Below are 17,238 nucleotides of genomic sequence, written 5' to 3' on the forward strand. Positions count from 1 at the left end.
ATCCAAGTAAGATATTTCTTGATTGTGCGCAACTTACTAGTACTAACCCTTATAAGAAGGGAGCTGCTGCTCTCCATGATCTCTCATGTAAATGTTGCAGCTTAGATTGCCCTTGACTTAAAACATTAAAGATCGAAAAAGTAATAAATCATGATGCTTGAATCAGCAATGCGAAAAACGCATTATGGTTCGCCAAGTGTGGCGATCACAAAACTTTAAAGCAGGTGATTAGTGACTTCTGTGCTTAAGGGAACTAAGTCCAGAAAACAGTTACCAGAACAATTGGTTAAGAGATCTTTTATATGAATTTGGAGGGGGATACATAGCTTTAGTTCATTTGGGATGCAATATTTGAGTTAAGTGAACAAAAAATGCGGTTAAAGCCTGTAACTCACCTTTTATTTCTGAAGCGGTAGTTTTAGTGGAGTAGAATTTTTTGAAGACCAATGAACTTTTATAAAAACAATTGGTTTCTAGCATAAATTACAGAATTGTAATGTGATAACATCTTTATTATGTTTACGTTCCCTGTGTCATGGCTGCAGCAGTAGCGGAAACCTAGTAAAGAGTAAACCAGGGTCTGTAGGAATTGAAAGTGTTAAAAAGTGTGCTTTCTAAGAAGCTTTCTGATGTGAAAATGTTTAAAGCGGACAAAGGATCTGAAAAAATTCCTAATATAGAGATTCAACAGAATTGTGTTTGAGTCTGAGCCTGAGACTCTTTTGAAAATCGAGTCAAATAAAAAACAGGATTAAACATGGGAAATGAAACGGTAGTCCAAAACTAATAAACAGGTAGTCCAATGGGCTTTGGTAGTTCAATGGACTACGGTAGTCCAAAACTAAAAATAAAAAACAGGATTAAACATGGGAAATGAAACGGTAGTCCAAAACTAATAAACAGGTAGTCCAATGGACTTTGGTAGTCCAATGGACTATGGTAGTCCAAAACTAAAATAAAAAACAGGATTAAACATGGGAAATGAAACGGTTGTCCAAAACTTCTACTTGGGGAGATACAGCTCTCAATTATGAAAATGGCGGAAAATCGTATTATATCATTAGTAGTATATTTGTTGTGTCTCCTTTTTTCTTTTCTTTTTCACAAAGTGATCATGCTTAATCAAAGGTCGTAAATAATTACAAAAGAGCTCATTTAAATAGGAAATAAAAACATTATTGACTTTGTCAATTCTAGAAAAGAGATTATGCCAACATAAAGTTTCATTTTCTATCGCAAAGAAATAATTTTAGTCAAAATACGAGTCAGGGGATCATAAAATCTATTTTTCCCTCACACACCCTGATCATACATATTTTTTACGTTTGCTCCTACAATTTTATAATATAATACGAATAATACGAAAATCGTATTATATCATTAGTAGTATATTTGTTGTGTCTCCTTTTTTCTTTTCTTTTTTCACAAAGTGATCATGCTTAATCAAAGGTCATAAATAATTACAAAAGAGCTCATTCAAATAGGAAATAAAAACATTATTGACTTTGTCAATTCTAGAAAAGAGATTATGCCAACATAAAGTTTCATTTTCTACCGCAAAGAAATAATTTTAGTCAAAATACGAGTCAGGGGATTATAAAATCTATTTTTCCCTCACACACCCTGATCATACATATTTTTTACGTTTGCTCCTACAATTTTATAATATAATACGAAAATGGTATTATATCATTAGTAGTATATTTGTTGTGTCTCCTTTTTTCTTTTCTTTTTCACAAAGTGATCATGCTTAATCAAAGGTCATAAATAATTACAAAAGAGCTCATTTAAATAGGAAATAAAAACATTATTGACTTTGTCAATTCTAGAAAAGAGATCATGCCAACATAAAGTCCCATTTTCTACCGCAAAGAAATAATTTTAGTCAAAATACGAGTCAGGGGATTATAAAATCTATTTTTCCCTCACACACCCTGATCATACATATTTTTTACGTTTGCTCCTACAATTTTATAATATAATACGAAAATCGTATTATATCATTAGTAGTATATTTGTTGTGTCTCCTTTTTTCTTTCTTTTTTCACAAAGTGATCATTCTTAATCAAAGGTCGTAAATAATTACAAAAGAGCTCATTTAAATAGGAAATAAAAACATTATTGACTTTGTCAATTCTAGAAAAGAGATTATGCCAACATAAAGTTTCATTTTCTACCGCAAAGAAATAATTTTAGTCAAAATACGAGTCAGGGGATTATAAAATCTATTTCTCCCTCACACACCCTGATCATACATATTTTTTACGTTTGCTCCTACAATTTTATCACTTATACTCGCCCAAGGCAATACTTTTCAACCCGCAGTTAGTCTTTTAAAGTGTCAACTTATATTCCTCCTACCTCCGAAGTAGATATTTTAGTGTCCTGAGTTTCATATATTTTAGTAATAACATGTGTATGCAAGTGGTGGCTCTTGGAAGGGGAATATGAAATGGTAAGGGTTGATAAAAAGATAGATAAAGAATAAAATTTCCCTTTGATAGTGGTTTAATTCTCCATCTAAATATAATAATCATTTTCGTTGCAAATCTCGATGGTTTAGTCTAAAAAAAGATGGTTCTCTCATAAAATGAAAACATATATTCTTATGTAAAACAGAAATCAATGGACTTTATCTTCAGCAATAGGCTATACCTATTCACTGTGAAGTTAGATTGGTAGAGATGTTATCTCCATATATTTTAGGTGTATGTATATTTAGCTTTCTATCGAGCTCATGTTCTATGTGTTTTCCTGGGTTTTAGAATGTGTCTTATATCAGACAAACCGATGACCTTCTATTTCTTAGTCACTCTAAAGGGGTGTTAAACAAGTTAGGATCTTCTCTTAATAGAATATATTTGTCGCTCAATGATACTAAATGTAAGTAATTGCTGTTTAAAGATAAGATAAATTTGGTGTAGGCGATCTACCCTTGCCATCTTTTTTTCATTTCTCATGTTTCTAGTCTAAGGTGGCTTTAAATCTCTATGTGACATAGTTGCAGCATTGTGGCGGAAAATCGGTGACAGGTATTAGAGACATATAGAAACAGGCTACGTTAAGATTGTCGCAAACCGTAGCTGTTATATTAGCTCCGCCCTTAAAGTGATTGTAGTCGGCAAGAATTCTGGGACACCCTATTTCTACATAAATCTTTAGTTTCTTCTCCCATCACCTTTAAGTGGTTTCTTCGTCTATCCATCTACAATCAGATACGAAAAATAAAGGTTTATTGTTGCACCACTCTGTGACTGGTCTCTGATGTACGTCATAGAATTGCCATGGCCAAATATTTTCAAGCTTTTGCCTAATTTGAGCGGAAAATTTCTCATATCCAGCCAAGTCTTTATATCATACCACAGGCGCTCTGCTGTTTCTTAATTAGAATGTCAAGTTTCTTTTTCTTCTCCTTCTTCTTTTCGTTGCTCTTCTTCTTGTTTGAATTTTTAAGGAGACACTTTCGTATATTTTCATTACTGAAATCAGATTCTGGGCCCTGCGGTGGACTGTTCCATCTAAGATGAAGCTAAGGGCTGTAGTTTGTTGTTTGTGTAGTTGTTTGTAGTAAGTGTAGTTTGCTTTTGCCACTGTCAAATAGCATATATACTACAGTTTGGATGGTAACTGTAAAAAAAAAATGTAGTTTTGGTTGTGAACAGCATAGGAATCCAGACTCTTAACAAAACTTCCTATAGATATTTTAATTAGTTTGCCCAGTTTTTACTTGGCTGGGATCTCATAAACATTCCCCCCTCACGTTTGGGACAAATGGGTACATAATAATGAAGCTGAATTGCAATCAGAAATACAATAAATGTCTATGAAATTTAAGTTACTATTGAAGCCTAATATTTGACCAATTCAAGGGATCCTTCTAAATTACTTTTTTTTCTAAAATTTAGCTTCAACATAGCTGCGGAGTGTGACCACAATAGCTATTTCTTAGATTATCAAAAAATCCTCCTATGTTTAGGTGACGTTGAATCTGCATTAAATTTTCACTTTTATTCTTGCTCCTCCCTTTCCATTCCTCTATCTAGGCCTCTTTCCCCCTACATATTTGATAAGCTGATAGATTTGATTAATAGGGACCTCTCTTCGTTCAATCCAATTACATAAATGGCGTTTAACGCTTCTATGTAGTCAAGTTGAATTACTTACAAAATCTCCCTCTTGGTTTTATAGATAAATCTAAGCCGGAACTTGGTTTGACAATTAGTGCAAAATATGTGTTAGGAACGGAAACGATTCTAACCTACAAATGAAAATAATTACAGGGAAAACAATTATTGGCCTAAAATGATGGGGGACACACAAAGTGTAAAATTTCTCCTGAAGAATTTACCCCCTGAAAACTTGACTCTCTATCGTAAACTATCCCCGTGGAAACTCCCACCAGCCGGAAATCCCCCCACCGAAAAATGTATGAATACTTCCCAATAACAAATACTATACGTAAACAATGGGCCAATTTTTTAACTTAATCACTTTTCCCACGGATTGTGGGGGGTCATGATATCTCCAAAGTCATAGTTATTCGACCTTTCAACTATGCTGAACAAAATGGCAATATCAAAATTTTTATTGCACCCTTTTTAAGAAAAAAGAAGTTTTTTGGGGGGGCCTAGTTGCCATCCAATGTTTTTGGTCTCTGAAATAGGGCACTAGAACTCTTAATTGCCGTTCAAGAGAACTCTCTCAAGGTATTCTAGAACCAAAGGGCTGATACAATTACCCTGGGAAAACAAACATAAAAAAAAATAAATAAACGCGCATCCGTGATCTTTCTTCTGGCGAAAAATACAAAATTCCTGGTTTTTTAATGTATGAGCTTGAATTCTCTATAGTGGGTTTTCTGATACACCGAATCTGATGGTGTGATCTTCATTAAAATTCTATGACACTTACGGGTTTTTCTTCCTTTTTTTTAAAATAATGTGAATTTTTACCGACTCCTAAGCTTTCATGGGTAAGACAAAACTTAATGAAACTTATGTATTTGAAATCAGAATAAAAATATGATTTTTATATGTCTACTGGTATCAGAACTCCAATTTTTTGGGTTTACTATCGAGCCGGTTTGCTCCTAACTTACAGTTCGTTACCACAAACTGTTTGAAACAAAGTATATTTCAAATAGTTTCTTTTGTACTTATTACAAGACTGAAAATAGAAATAAAACTAGCGAAACAAATTCTTAAGCTGATAAACTTTCAGCAATTAATATCATTATATATCAAACATTCAGTTTAATTTTTATTATTTTTTTTTCCAAGACTGTTCAAGACCCATACAGTTTTCCGTTAAGTGCCATAGTAGGTTTTAGGCTTGCACGGTTAGGGAAGGAGGCAAAACCCAAAGTCTTCTTTGTAGGGATTTTTGTTCGTTTTAAGCTTGATTTGCATATAAAATTTAAGTTTTCTCATTTTAAGATATATCTACTCATTTATATCTGTACCTGTTGTATGTTTGTTTGCTAAGAATGTTTATTTAATTCATGTTTGTTTTGGGTTTCATTTATACTTCAATAGCAAAAGATTTTTGTTCGTTTCAAGCTTGATTTGCATATTCAATTTAAGTTTCACTAATTTTAAGATTCATTTATAATAGTACCTATTGTATGCTTCTTTGCTTTGATCGTTTATTTAATTTCTGTTCGCTTTGGGTTTCATTTTTACTTCACTAGCAAAATATTTTTGTTCGTCTTAAGCTTAATTTGCATATTCAGTATAAGCTGCACTCGTTTTAAGGTTATTTATTCATTTATCTTAGTACCTGTTATATGTTTTTTGCTATGATTGTTTATTTAGTTTCTGTTCGTTTTGGGTTTCATTTATTCTTTAATAGTAATTTCTGGGCATTTTGAGCTTGAACTGTAATAGGTATTTATTTGTGCTGATCCTAAGCTTGATAAGGCCTTTACTTTTTTTGAAAAACTTCTTTTTCGAATGGCTTTTAAAAATTAACTTCTGTTTGTTTTTTATTGCCAAAGTTTCAAGTTTTTCAACATTCGTCATTTAAAAATCATTTTTTTTTTCTATATCAATGTATCAAAGTAACAATATCAAAGCCAATAAAATACCAAAGTAACAATAAACAACTTGCATAAACAAGTTTATAGCCCTTGCCCGGGGGGCTGAATGCTTCAAACCCCCTGAGTTGTAGCTATTTGACGGGCTATCTAGAAATTTTGGTCAGATCCATATAGGAAAGAAGGACATTCTGGTTACCCTCTCATTACTTTTGATTCTTAATAAGGGAATTAGAACTTTCAATTCCCAATCAAACGAGACCCTTATAAAGTTTATACACCAATCCCTTTCGTAAAGACATCATATGTTAACAATTAGCAACTAGGACAAGTTATCTTACTTGCACCGGGGTCGGGGGCTGCTTGTCATCTCTGGAGGCATAGTTATTTCAATTTTTAACTATTTTGAACAAAAATAGCTTTCTAAAAATCTTGATCATATTCATCTGGAGAATAAGAAGTAAAGAGGAGTTAAATTGCCTTCTGATCCATTTTGACTCTTAAAATGGAACTAGAATTTCCAATTTCGAATCAAATGAGCCTTCTTCAAAGTCTATATGACCACTTTTTCCAAAAAAAAACACATATACCCGAGGCATTACTTACAACCCTTATCCTCGGTGGCTGGGTGGTTTTTAAACTCTGGAGGGTTTGTTACATCATCTGTGGAATATTTTGAACCAAATAGCCATTTCGAAGTTCCGATCAGGTGCATGTAGGATAAAGAAGGCATGGGGGCTAGTTGCCCTCTGATCACTTTGACTCTTGAAAAGCAAACTAGAACTTTCAGTTTCCAATCAAATGAACATCCTCTGAAGTTTTTTACGACCATCCCAGCCCAGAGGCGAATCTCCAGCAATATTATTGGTGTGCAAGAGGGGTACAAATGCCTCCCTGTCCCTCTACCAAGCAATGCCCTTGTCCTAAAAGTCTTATATGCCCTTGGGGCATGATTTACAACCCTTGCTCCCGGGTTTTGGAAGTTGTATCAGCCCCAGAGGCATTTCTATACGATCTTTAGGCTATTTTGAACAAAATAGCTGTCTAAAAAATTCAATCGGATGTATTTGAGGAAAAGAGGGCACGGGGGAAGGGAGCTAATTTACTTCCGATCTCTTCTGACTCTTTAAAAAGGAACTAGAACTTTCAATTTTCAATCAAATAAGCCTCCTTCAAAGTGTTCACGACTACCCCTTCCATTAAAACTACATATGGCCCCAAGTTATAACTTGCATCCCTTGTCTCCGGGCTCTGGGGGGGCTGTGCCAAACCTGGGGCACTATTATATGATCTTTGGAAAATTGTGAACAAAATGGCTGTCTCAAAATTTTAATTGGATACATTTGGGGAAAAGAGGTCGTGGAGGTCCCTCTACTTGCCCTCTGATCACTTTTGACTCTGAAAAAGGCTTCTGTGTTAAAGAATGATATAAATTGGTCATGATGCAGGGATGTGATACCTATGGTCGCTGAAAAACGTCACGGGAACTCATACTTCCTGAAGAAATAGCTCTCCCCTGGTAACCTATGACCACTTATTAAGTACGTTTATCCCCTACAATTAAAAATAAACAATAAAGACGGCTCTGTTAGCATCCTTTTCAAGAAAAATAAAAAAATTTCTTACTTTTGCAGATAGGGTTGGAAAATTCCTTTTAATATATTAAAACACAGGATCGTAGCTACAGTATTTTTATGGGGGGGTAAGAGGGTGCTATTGAAGTGGGTGCTAGTCAAGCGGTAGTGAAGGAAAGTAACAATTTAACAAAGATGCTACTTGGCGCATTTAAAAACATTATGCTATACGTTATAAATAATAAACACTTTAAACAATCATAAATATAAGTACTGGTACTTAGCTTTACTAAAGCTGTTAGGCAATGAGCTGCTGCAGACAACATTAGTAGAGCATAAATAAGCTTTCTTGTGGGCAAAGATGAATGCCAAATACACTCAGATTTTTTCAGTCAGATTCACCATTATTGCTGCAGCACATATCCCTCGTCTACCTCCCCTAGCCCCCACACCCAGCACAGGATGTCCAGTCTTATAATTGAACCAAGTTCTACTCTATTAGCCCCGGGTATTTTGCTTTTTATGTGCTTGTAAATTTGAATGAATCTCGACTCTGTAAGATTGAATAGACTAATCTTTAAATATATCTGATTTATTGAAATATTATTTATGTTTTTTTTAATTTAATTTTTTTTGTGGGCTTGCCAATTTATATTAATAAAGATCATTGACAACAGCAGGCACATTAAAGCCAATACAAAAATCATAGGCAGCGCAATAGCACTGGCTAAGCAAAGATTCAGATATGGGATAAGTCAAAATATTACAACAGAATGTGTAACATTAAATTGTGACTTATTCCCCACATTTAAATAGCGGCCGTATTCCAACTTTGAGATTTATTCTAAAAATAAAGTTAGGATTATTAACTTATCTGTTGGGCATTGTTTGACAAAGAACATCCAGAAAATCTGAATAATTCTTGCCATCATTGCGACAAAAAGCTTAAATTGATTGAAAATTGCCAGGGATGCCAAATGGAAAAGAAAATTGACTCCAGGAGTTTAAAATTGTAATAAAATTGTATAAAAAATACACAAAAGTTTTTCTTGTGTAAATCAGGGTATACATTTCTGAAGGGGTTATACTGAGTATCGTTATTATGTCTATAATTCCCTTCACAAGCAAAGCTAGGTCTCTTAGTGCTGCATGGTAAAACTGATAACAACAAAAAAAGAATGGGTTGTGCTTATACGTGCACAAAAAATTTCTAAATTGTGAGAAATATTGTAAGTCAGTATGGTATTACACATAGAGGCAGTTCTACATTAATGGGTTAGTACGTGAATTCAAAAGTAAGCAATAGGACGTCATCAGCGATTGACAGTTCTTATTAGTCATTTCAATGATTATTAAGAGAATCGGAGTTTCAATTAAATACTAGAAATAAATTGAAAATAATTAAAAGATTCCAGGAGTGGATCCCCATCTACCAAATTCCATGACCAAACTCCAACAGATTTGACCTATCTTAGCTATAGTACGAATACCATTATAAAAAACAGTAAGTATTATTTTCTTTTTCAATAATTTCCTTTTCATTCAGGAAATTATATTCACTACGTATCTACCTTCTTATTATTCAGTGATTCCATTTCTGTCCTATTTGCAGATGTAAATGGTGTATTCATTTCCACCTTTCTAAGTTTAAAAACAAGAGAACCCAATCTTGAACTGACAGATCTTAGGAAGTAAAAGCACCTTAAATATGAGGGAAAAAGTTAGTCTGAGCAAATATGGCGAAACAGAAAGCGTAAAACATTTTCAGTTTTGCCATTAACTAGACTAACATTTTACTTGATGATAAGGTTTCAAAGGCCGTATATTTGGAAAGATATTAATGTGGAACATTTTTTTAAGTGTAATGGACCCCTGTTTTTCTCGTTTTCCTTATGCTAAAAACAAGCATGAATTCATTTTAAAAAATGTTAGCTGATTAAAGTAAAGAGTATATTTGACACTTAAAACGAGCTTTGGCAATTTCAAAGCTGCTTAAAGCAGTTTCAAGCTACTTAATAGATTATTATTTTCCCAATTATTTGGGGGGGGGGCAAATGCCCTCTTGCCTACCTCCAACGACTCCACTATTAAAACATGAGTAGTATTCCTTTTTTCAGTTCCAGGAGCCAGTACCCCCACAATACAAGTGGTGAGTACCCCCGGGGCGTCCATACAAGCGGCCAGGAATCCCCCTTGATCCACTCAAGACGCAGGTGCATTTTACCTAATAGGTTTATGTTGTTACATCATGGCGAGTTTTTTATTTTTTAAACGATACGGGTGCATGACAAGTAATTGGCTTTGGTTTTTATTTAACAGTTTCTTTACAAAAATCTATGAGACTCCGTCAAAGAAGGATTTCTAAGGTGGTTACGTAATAGGCTTCGGTTGTTACGTAATAGGGAATGTTAGAGGAAGGAGTTTTATTACGACGTTTTCTTCAAGATATTTTCAAGACGTTTCAAGACATTTCAAGACGTTTTTTAAAACGTTTTTTCAAGACGTTTCAAGATTTTTATAGTTCTTACGTAATAGAGAATGTTTAATTATGTTAAGCACGCCGCATTCACATGTGGCTGTTTTTGTTTTTTTAGGGTCCTTTGGAGAATCCCTGCTTGTAACTAAGGAGGACACACACGTTGGATTTTATGTAATGATGATATACACATGGGTCATACATAATACTTTAAGAGATTTTTTTCTTTCAGGATATTTTTCCAAGGGAATATCTATTATCTACACATTTTTTATCCACACGAGAATTCGGAAGGGATTCTCCCTCAATAGAATGGAAGGGACTCGGCTAGTAAATTTTACATGATAACCCACTGCACGTAAGGACAACCACCTGTTCGCGCATACAGGAATGATTACATGAATTGCATTTTCCCATATGCCTGCAATAATTAACATACAGATGGGGGGGAAGGAACTCGATCATTAGACTTAGGTTATGGGTGGTATTCATGGGTGGTATATCATTCGGTATTCATAGGGTGGCACAGTGGCGTGAATTGAGATAGGGTAGCATGGAGAGAATGCCTCGCGGAAACTCGATCCATTGTACTTAATGCATGATTTTATCGTGAAAATATCTTGAAAATGTCTTAGGAATTATGAGGGGTCACCAGAGGGCCATCCATAGTCTGGAATTGTGGCTTGAGTTGTGGTAATGTAACATGCATAAGGTGGTTTCCAAAAAATGAAATATTTGCATCCTGTGCATGATTTTATCATGACAATTTCTGAAAAATGTCTTAGGAATGATGAGGGGGTGCCAGCGAGCCATTCATAGTATGGCAAGGTGGCGTGAATTGAGATAGTGTAACACGTTCAGGTCGCTTGCAAGAACATGAACGAATGGATTTAAAGCATGGTTTTTAACAAATAAATATCTGGATAATGTCTCAGGTATGACGAGGGGGTGGCAGAGGGCCAGTCATGGTGTGGCACGGTGATGTGTTAATGGACATGGTGTATCACGTTTGTGTCGCTTGCAGCACAACCAAAGAGGTGTACAAATTTATTAACACCCATGAAAGACACATTTCTTTGAGTTTTACTGCTGATGATGGACACTGTATATGCGTCCGAAATATCCAGTTAAAAATTTTAAATTCTTTTCACTATCAAGAAAAGGTTTCATCCCTATTTTGAACTGTTATATTTTCGTCATGAAAAGGCAGTGTGGTCTTCAAAGTTATCTAAAAATTATCTTAAAGTATTATGTAACCCCCCGCGTGTACATCGTCATTATTTAACATCCAACGTTTTTGTCTTCCTCTGATACAAGTGGGGACTCCCCATGGGGCCCCGAAAAAAACAAGTCATATGGGACTGCGTCATCATTGCATGTTACCTAAACATTCCCTATTACGTAATTAAGCAAACATTCCCTATTACGTAAGAACTAAAGAAATCTTGAAAGTCTTAAAAAAATGTCTTAAAAACTTTTTAAAATGTCTTGAAACGTCTTGAAGAAAAGTCTCAAAAATATCTTGGAATGTCTTGAAGCGTTTTGAAAAATATCTTGAATAAAAATGTCTTAATGAAACTCCACCATCCCCGCTTGAATAGCGGATTCTATCAATCCCTACTACGTAATAACCAAAGCATATTACGTAACAACCTTAGAAATCCTGGTTTAGCGGAGATTTGTAGGTTTTTGAAAAAGAAACAATTACATAACAACTAAAGTCTATTACGTAGCATGCACCTGTATCGTTTAAAAATATCCCCCATTATGTAATAACCAAACTCTGTTAAGTAAGATATATACCTGCGTCTTGATGGGATTGAATTGTGGGGGGGAGGCTTGTATTGTGGGGGTACTGGCCGCTGGAATCCTAAAATGGGATACTACTAACACGTTGAGTTCGGTGGTAAAACTTTCTATACAATTGTACGCTTTTCTAGGGTGAACTCTGCTCTAAAAATAGCTTGTGCTGGATTTTACTGTGAAATTTTTATGTACGTCATACCACATTTTGAAATAGTTTTCCAATTTTTACAAAGAGTGCAAGTTTTACAACCTTCAGGTAAATAATGAAGTCTTTCAAGCAATGAATGCTGTTTTTTAAATCCTCTTTTAAATATTTTTTATAGGTTTCTTCTCTCCCATTCAAACATTTTGGGCACCCTTGCACTGTTTCAGAATGCTGTAAAAAAAAAAAAAAATATACCTGCATACCCAGAAAATGGGGGAAGGGAACTTTCATGCTCCCCAGAAAAAGAAACCGGAGCAAATTGAAAGAATTGAACCCAAAAACAGATTTTTTATTTTTTTTAAGAATCAGAAACCTTCAGAAAAGTGAAAAATCAATGCATCTCTTCTTCCTTTCAAAAAAAAAACAGGTCAGACAAGTGCGCATGTATGTCTACAATTCATTTCTAAAATTAGGTATCCTAACTAAGGAAAACTCTTATCTTAGAACTCTTAGCTTGGAAGAATGTAGTAAGTAATTTACGAAAGGCCAGCTACCTGACTTCAACTGCGTATATGCACAGTTTTTATAGCACAGGTATACTTGGTCATGTCTTAAATACGATGGGAATTTGTGCTTGCACAAACACATTTCTTTTGGTCCAGGCAAAAACAACGGTATTTAAAAAAATGAAAAAGATTTGTAAGAACAAGCAAACAACTTATGATGTATCATCACTACTAAAGGATAAAGCAGGTTAAGCCTCATTTTCTATCATATTCAATTTCCAGAACCATATTTCTGAAATTTGTAATTCTTTTAGTTCAATCCCACTGGTTAGGGGTATAATAAATAAAACTTCTGAATATTATGTTTATTTGCCATCTAGCTGGGATCAACCAAAAAATAGGATCACTTTAAATTGGGTCTCAACAGATCATAGCAAATGATTTAAAAGGAGGGGGATTTCAGAGGAGATAGTACAGAGTAGAGCTCTGAATAGAGGAGGGTATATGACCAGCATATATAGCTGTTGGGTTGTTCTTCTTGATACAGCGATTAGTATTTTGTATAAGTAGTAGCGTAACTCCAAAAGAAGGACGTCTTAAAGTTCTTCTTATGTCACCGTTTATTTCAAGGTGATGAGTTGATAACACCCCATATAGTATTTCGACAACCACCACAAACTCCACGTTACATAAGACCAACCCCATCTAGCAATAGAGGTTTTGACGTACCATGTGACGACGAAGAATGTGGAGAAGGCTCGGGTCGAGAGGACAACGACAGGGAGCCATATGGTGAGTATTAAGAATATTGTTAATTTGTAATGCCATTTTTATTGCTTTTACTTTTGTTATCTGACAACAGAATTTTTTTTTTCGTGCGGTATTCCAACTTTCAAAATTAAAAAAAAACTACAGGGAATAAAACACACTGAGTGATAGTTTCAATTGAACCACCCAAACACTTTTTTATATGGAGTATCAGGCATTTTTCTTAACATCATTTTAATCACTATGACATGTTAAATGTCTTCCAGAATTTGGAGATGCTCTTGCCATTCTATTGAAAACAAATAGTGCTAAATGTTTAATAAGATTTGTTAAAAATTACTTCGTCAGTTCTTGTACTTTAACCCAAGTTCTATGCGTCGGCTAAACATATTTGAAATTAAGAGGATTTCCGTACCCTAAATATGCAATCTGGGAGCTTGGGCGTCGGCTGACCGTCTCAAAGAAAAATGGTCTATTAGCAGATTCCCACAGAGGATAAGTATCATCGAAACCTAGTGAGAAATTGTGGTTTGACTATGAAATCTAATTGAAAAGACAGTGTCATTGTGTCGGCAAAGTTTCCCGTTAAAGTGGATTGCACCACATGAAGATAGTAGAGCTACAAACTAATCCAGTGGCATTTCTTTTGACGCTATTTTTGGAATTTTCCTTTAAGGTATGCAAGAACATTTTTAGGGATTGTCCTATCCTGAATTTTAAAAAGATAATTCTCTCCGTTTAATTGGAAAATCAATATTAACGCTTTCTAATGTTATAAGATCCAATAAAAGTGAACATACCCGTTTCCAGCTCTAAACAAGAGAAGTTCCAAGGTTTTTCTAAGATTTCATGGAAAGTAGGCATCGGTTTCTAGTTTTCAGCCGTTTATTTGGATCGCTTATCCAGGCTCTACAAGCTATGGCAAGACCACCAAATCAGTTCTAGATAGTTTGGTCACACAAGCTGAAACTGTTTATAATAGACGAGACAGGTTGATTCTTTATGGTACCGAATCCCCTTAATGTAAAAATATTGTTTTGGTCAATTCTGACATTTAAATGAAGACATTAAATCGTATGGGGTGATTAAGCATGTCGAATTGATTGAAGGACTTATTGAAGCACATGAGCATTCGTATACTTGACAGGTATTGGTCACTTAAGGTAGAATATACTTACTATAATGCTTAAACTTTCAAATATTATGATCGACATAACTGGAAAGGATTCACTCTCTTTGGGGGAGTTGGGGTGTGGGGGGGGGCTGGTAATTCGGAAAAATTAGAAAAAATGAGGCATTTTAACTTACAAACGAGTGATTGGATATTAGTGAAGTTTGATATTTAAAAGGACCTTGTGTCTCAGAGCTCATATTTTAAATCCTGACCGAGTCCAGTTACATTGGGGGGAGTTCGAGGAGGAAACCAGAAATGTTGGAAAACGTTTAGAGTGGAGGGATCGGGATGATACTTGGTGGGAAGAATACACACAAGTCCTAGATACGTAATTGAGCGAACCGGACTGGATCCGCTCTCTTTGGAGGAGTTAGGGGGGGTGGGGTTAATTCGGAAAAATTGTAAAAAATTAGGTATTTTTAACTTACGGACGGGTGATCAAATCTTAATAAGATCTGATATTTAGAAGGACCTCGTATCTCAGAGCTCTCAATTAAATCCCGACCGGATCCATTTGGGAGAGATGGAGGGGGAAACTGGAGGTCTTGGACAACGCTTAGAGGGGAGATATCGGGATAAAGGTAGGTGGGAAGAATAAGTAAAAGTCCTAGATATGTGATTGACATAATTGGACTGGATCCAATGTCTATCTGGGAGTTAGAAGGAGGGGGGGTGATTCGGAAAATCAGAAAAAATGAGGTATTTTTAACTTACGAATGGGTGATCGGATCTTAATGAAATTTGATATTTAGAAGGACCTTGTGTCTCAAAGCTCTTGTTTTAAATCCCGACCGAATCCGGTGACATTGAGGGGAATTGGAGGGGAAAACCGGAAATCTTGGAAAACATGAAAATGGAGATAGGTTTGTCTTACGAAGGGGTGATCGGATCTTAATAAAACTTGATATAAAGAAAGATCTCATGTCTTAGATGCTCCATTTTCAATTCGGATCGGATCCGGGGACATAGAGGGTAGAGGGGGAAACGGAAATCTTGGAAATTGAAAATCTTGGAAACCTCTTGGAGTGGAGGGATCGGGATTAAACTTGATGGGAATATTAAGCACAAGTTTTTGATACGTGATTGACATAACTGGACCGGATTCGCTCTCTTTGGGGGAGTTGGGGGATTTCTACTACTTTGGTAAATTCGAGAATAAATACATATATAGATACGTGAGAGACATAAGCGGACCGGATCTGATCTCTTTGGAGGAATTGGAGGGATTTCTAGTGCTTTGGCGAGTTCGGTGCTTCTTGACGTGCTAGGACGATGAAATCAATAACTCTAGTACCGAGTCTAATTTTAGGTTCAGACCTCGTCACAAGTGCCATATCAGCTCTTGGCTCTTGTTTCTTTCGTTGATGAAAGAAAAGTTGAGATGGCTATGACACGTTCTGCGGATGAAGGATGACAGATTGCCAAAGATTGCCCTTGTCAGCCAACCGTCTTTGGTCAAACAAAAGTAGGTCTTCATAGAATGGAGTGGGAGGATGTTGTAAGGGAAGATTTGAGGGAAATAGAGCTTCTTGGGAGGGTGCAAAGATGGATGCTTTGAATAGATTGGGGTGGAGGAGGAGCGTGCATAGCTGCGTTGGCCTCAGACGACCCAGTCACCAACTAATGAACCCTTTGGAATTTATTTTGATGTCTACTGGTATTTGATTTTGTAAATAAATGTACTTGAACCTATGGCCGTGGGTAAAGGGCATCAGTAGGGTATTTCCTTGCTAAAACGCTTCCACGAGGAAAACAGAACATAATTTCAAATACGAAAGAAATCAAGAGGCTAATCTCCGTTGACGTATTACTTCTATTTTTCTCCCACCAAGAACCAACAACATAAATCAAATATTTATATTTCCTATAAAGTATCTCTACTACCTTGTCTGGCTAACTACTTTACACAGGTAATAACATGTTATCTACATTATTTATTGCATTACTAACGATTGCGGAATGTGCACGCCACTATCCTGATTTCAGATGCCTTTAGTTTTCAAATTTAATAAATTATTGTTCAAAGTTCAAATCCAAAGGGGTACCAATCTCGCCTCAAAAAGGCCTATTTTTGTTCAGCTCTTTAACTTTTATTACAGAATCACAAGTAAAATCTCTGATTGCTATCAAAGATAATTTTGTTCCTTTTTATTCGATTTTGGATTTTTTTTTAATATACACTACAATTATGCGCCATTTGAAGCTAATTAATTTAAGTAATAGTTTAACATGAGAATTTGCAGAATAAGCACCCGTCTCATCATCGCGGTTTTCATTTATTTACAATCTTTATCCACCACGATGTTTTGATTGGTTGGACAAGATTTGTTCTTATTTCAAGCTAGTGTACAAGGTAATCATGTACGCTTAAAGGGAACTCGATATGTAGAAGATAGATCATAATAATTCTAGGAGAACTAAATGGGCTGCACAAGATATCGAAGAACTTTCAACTCAATTCACGTAGGTCCTGCTAAACTTTGGATTATGGTCAGAAACATTCTACAACTGTGATTTTTTTTTTCACTTGATAGTTCTTGATTTACCTTCTTCTAGAATGTATTTTGAAATTTAAACTGAAAAATCTGGTCTATTTTAAATTAAATAATGGAATAAGTTTGATCTCAATTACTCAGACCAATGGAAATTATTAAACTAAGTATTATGTCCCCTATGCTTTTTTCTAAAATTATTATCAGTATGCACCTGTTTCTTGGGAAAATATGAAAAATTAAAACATTTTGCGGTTTCTTTC

General features: G+C 35.2%; 1 protein-coding gene across 1 annotated transcript in view; it reads left to right on the forward strand.

Annotated features, from left to right (window-relative positions):
- LOC136029360 (neurexin 1-like) overlaps window positions 1–17,238 on the forward strand; it is a 117,684-nt gene that overhangs the window by 99,124 nt on the left and 1,322 nt on the right. Inside the window, exons 6-7 of the mRNA XM_065707672.1 lie at window positions 1–6; window positions 13,172–13,333. The exon at window positions 1–6 is cut by the window's left edge and continues 106 nt beyond it. Coding sequence (XP_065563744.1) covers window positions 1–6; window positions 13,172–13,333 — 168 coding nt within the window. The remainder of the gene's footprint in view (window positions 7–13,171; window positions 13,334–17,238) is intronic.

The sequence above is a fragment of the Artemia franciscana genome, chromosome 7 (assembly GCF_032884065.1).
Source record: "Artemia franciscana chromosome 7, ASM3288406v1, whole genome shotgun sequence".
Classification (NCBI taxonomy): domain Eukaryota; kingdom Metazoa; phylum Arthropoda; class Branchiopoda; order Anostraca; family Artemiidae; genus Artemia; species Artemia franciscana.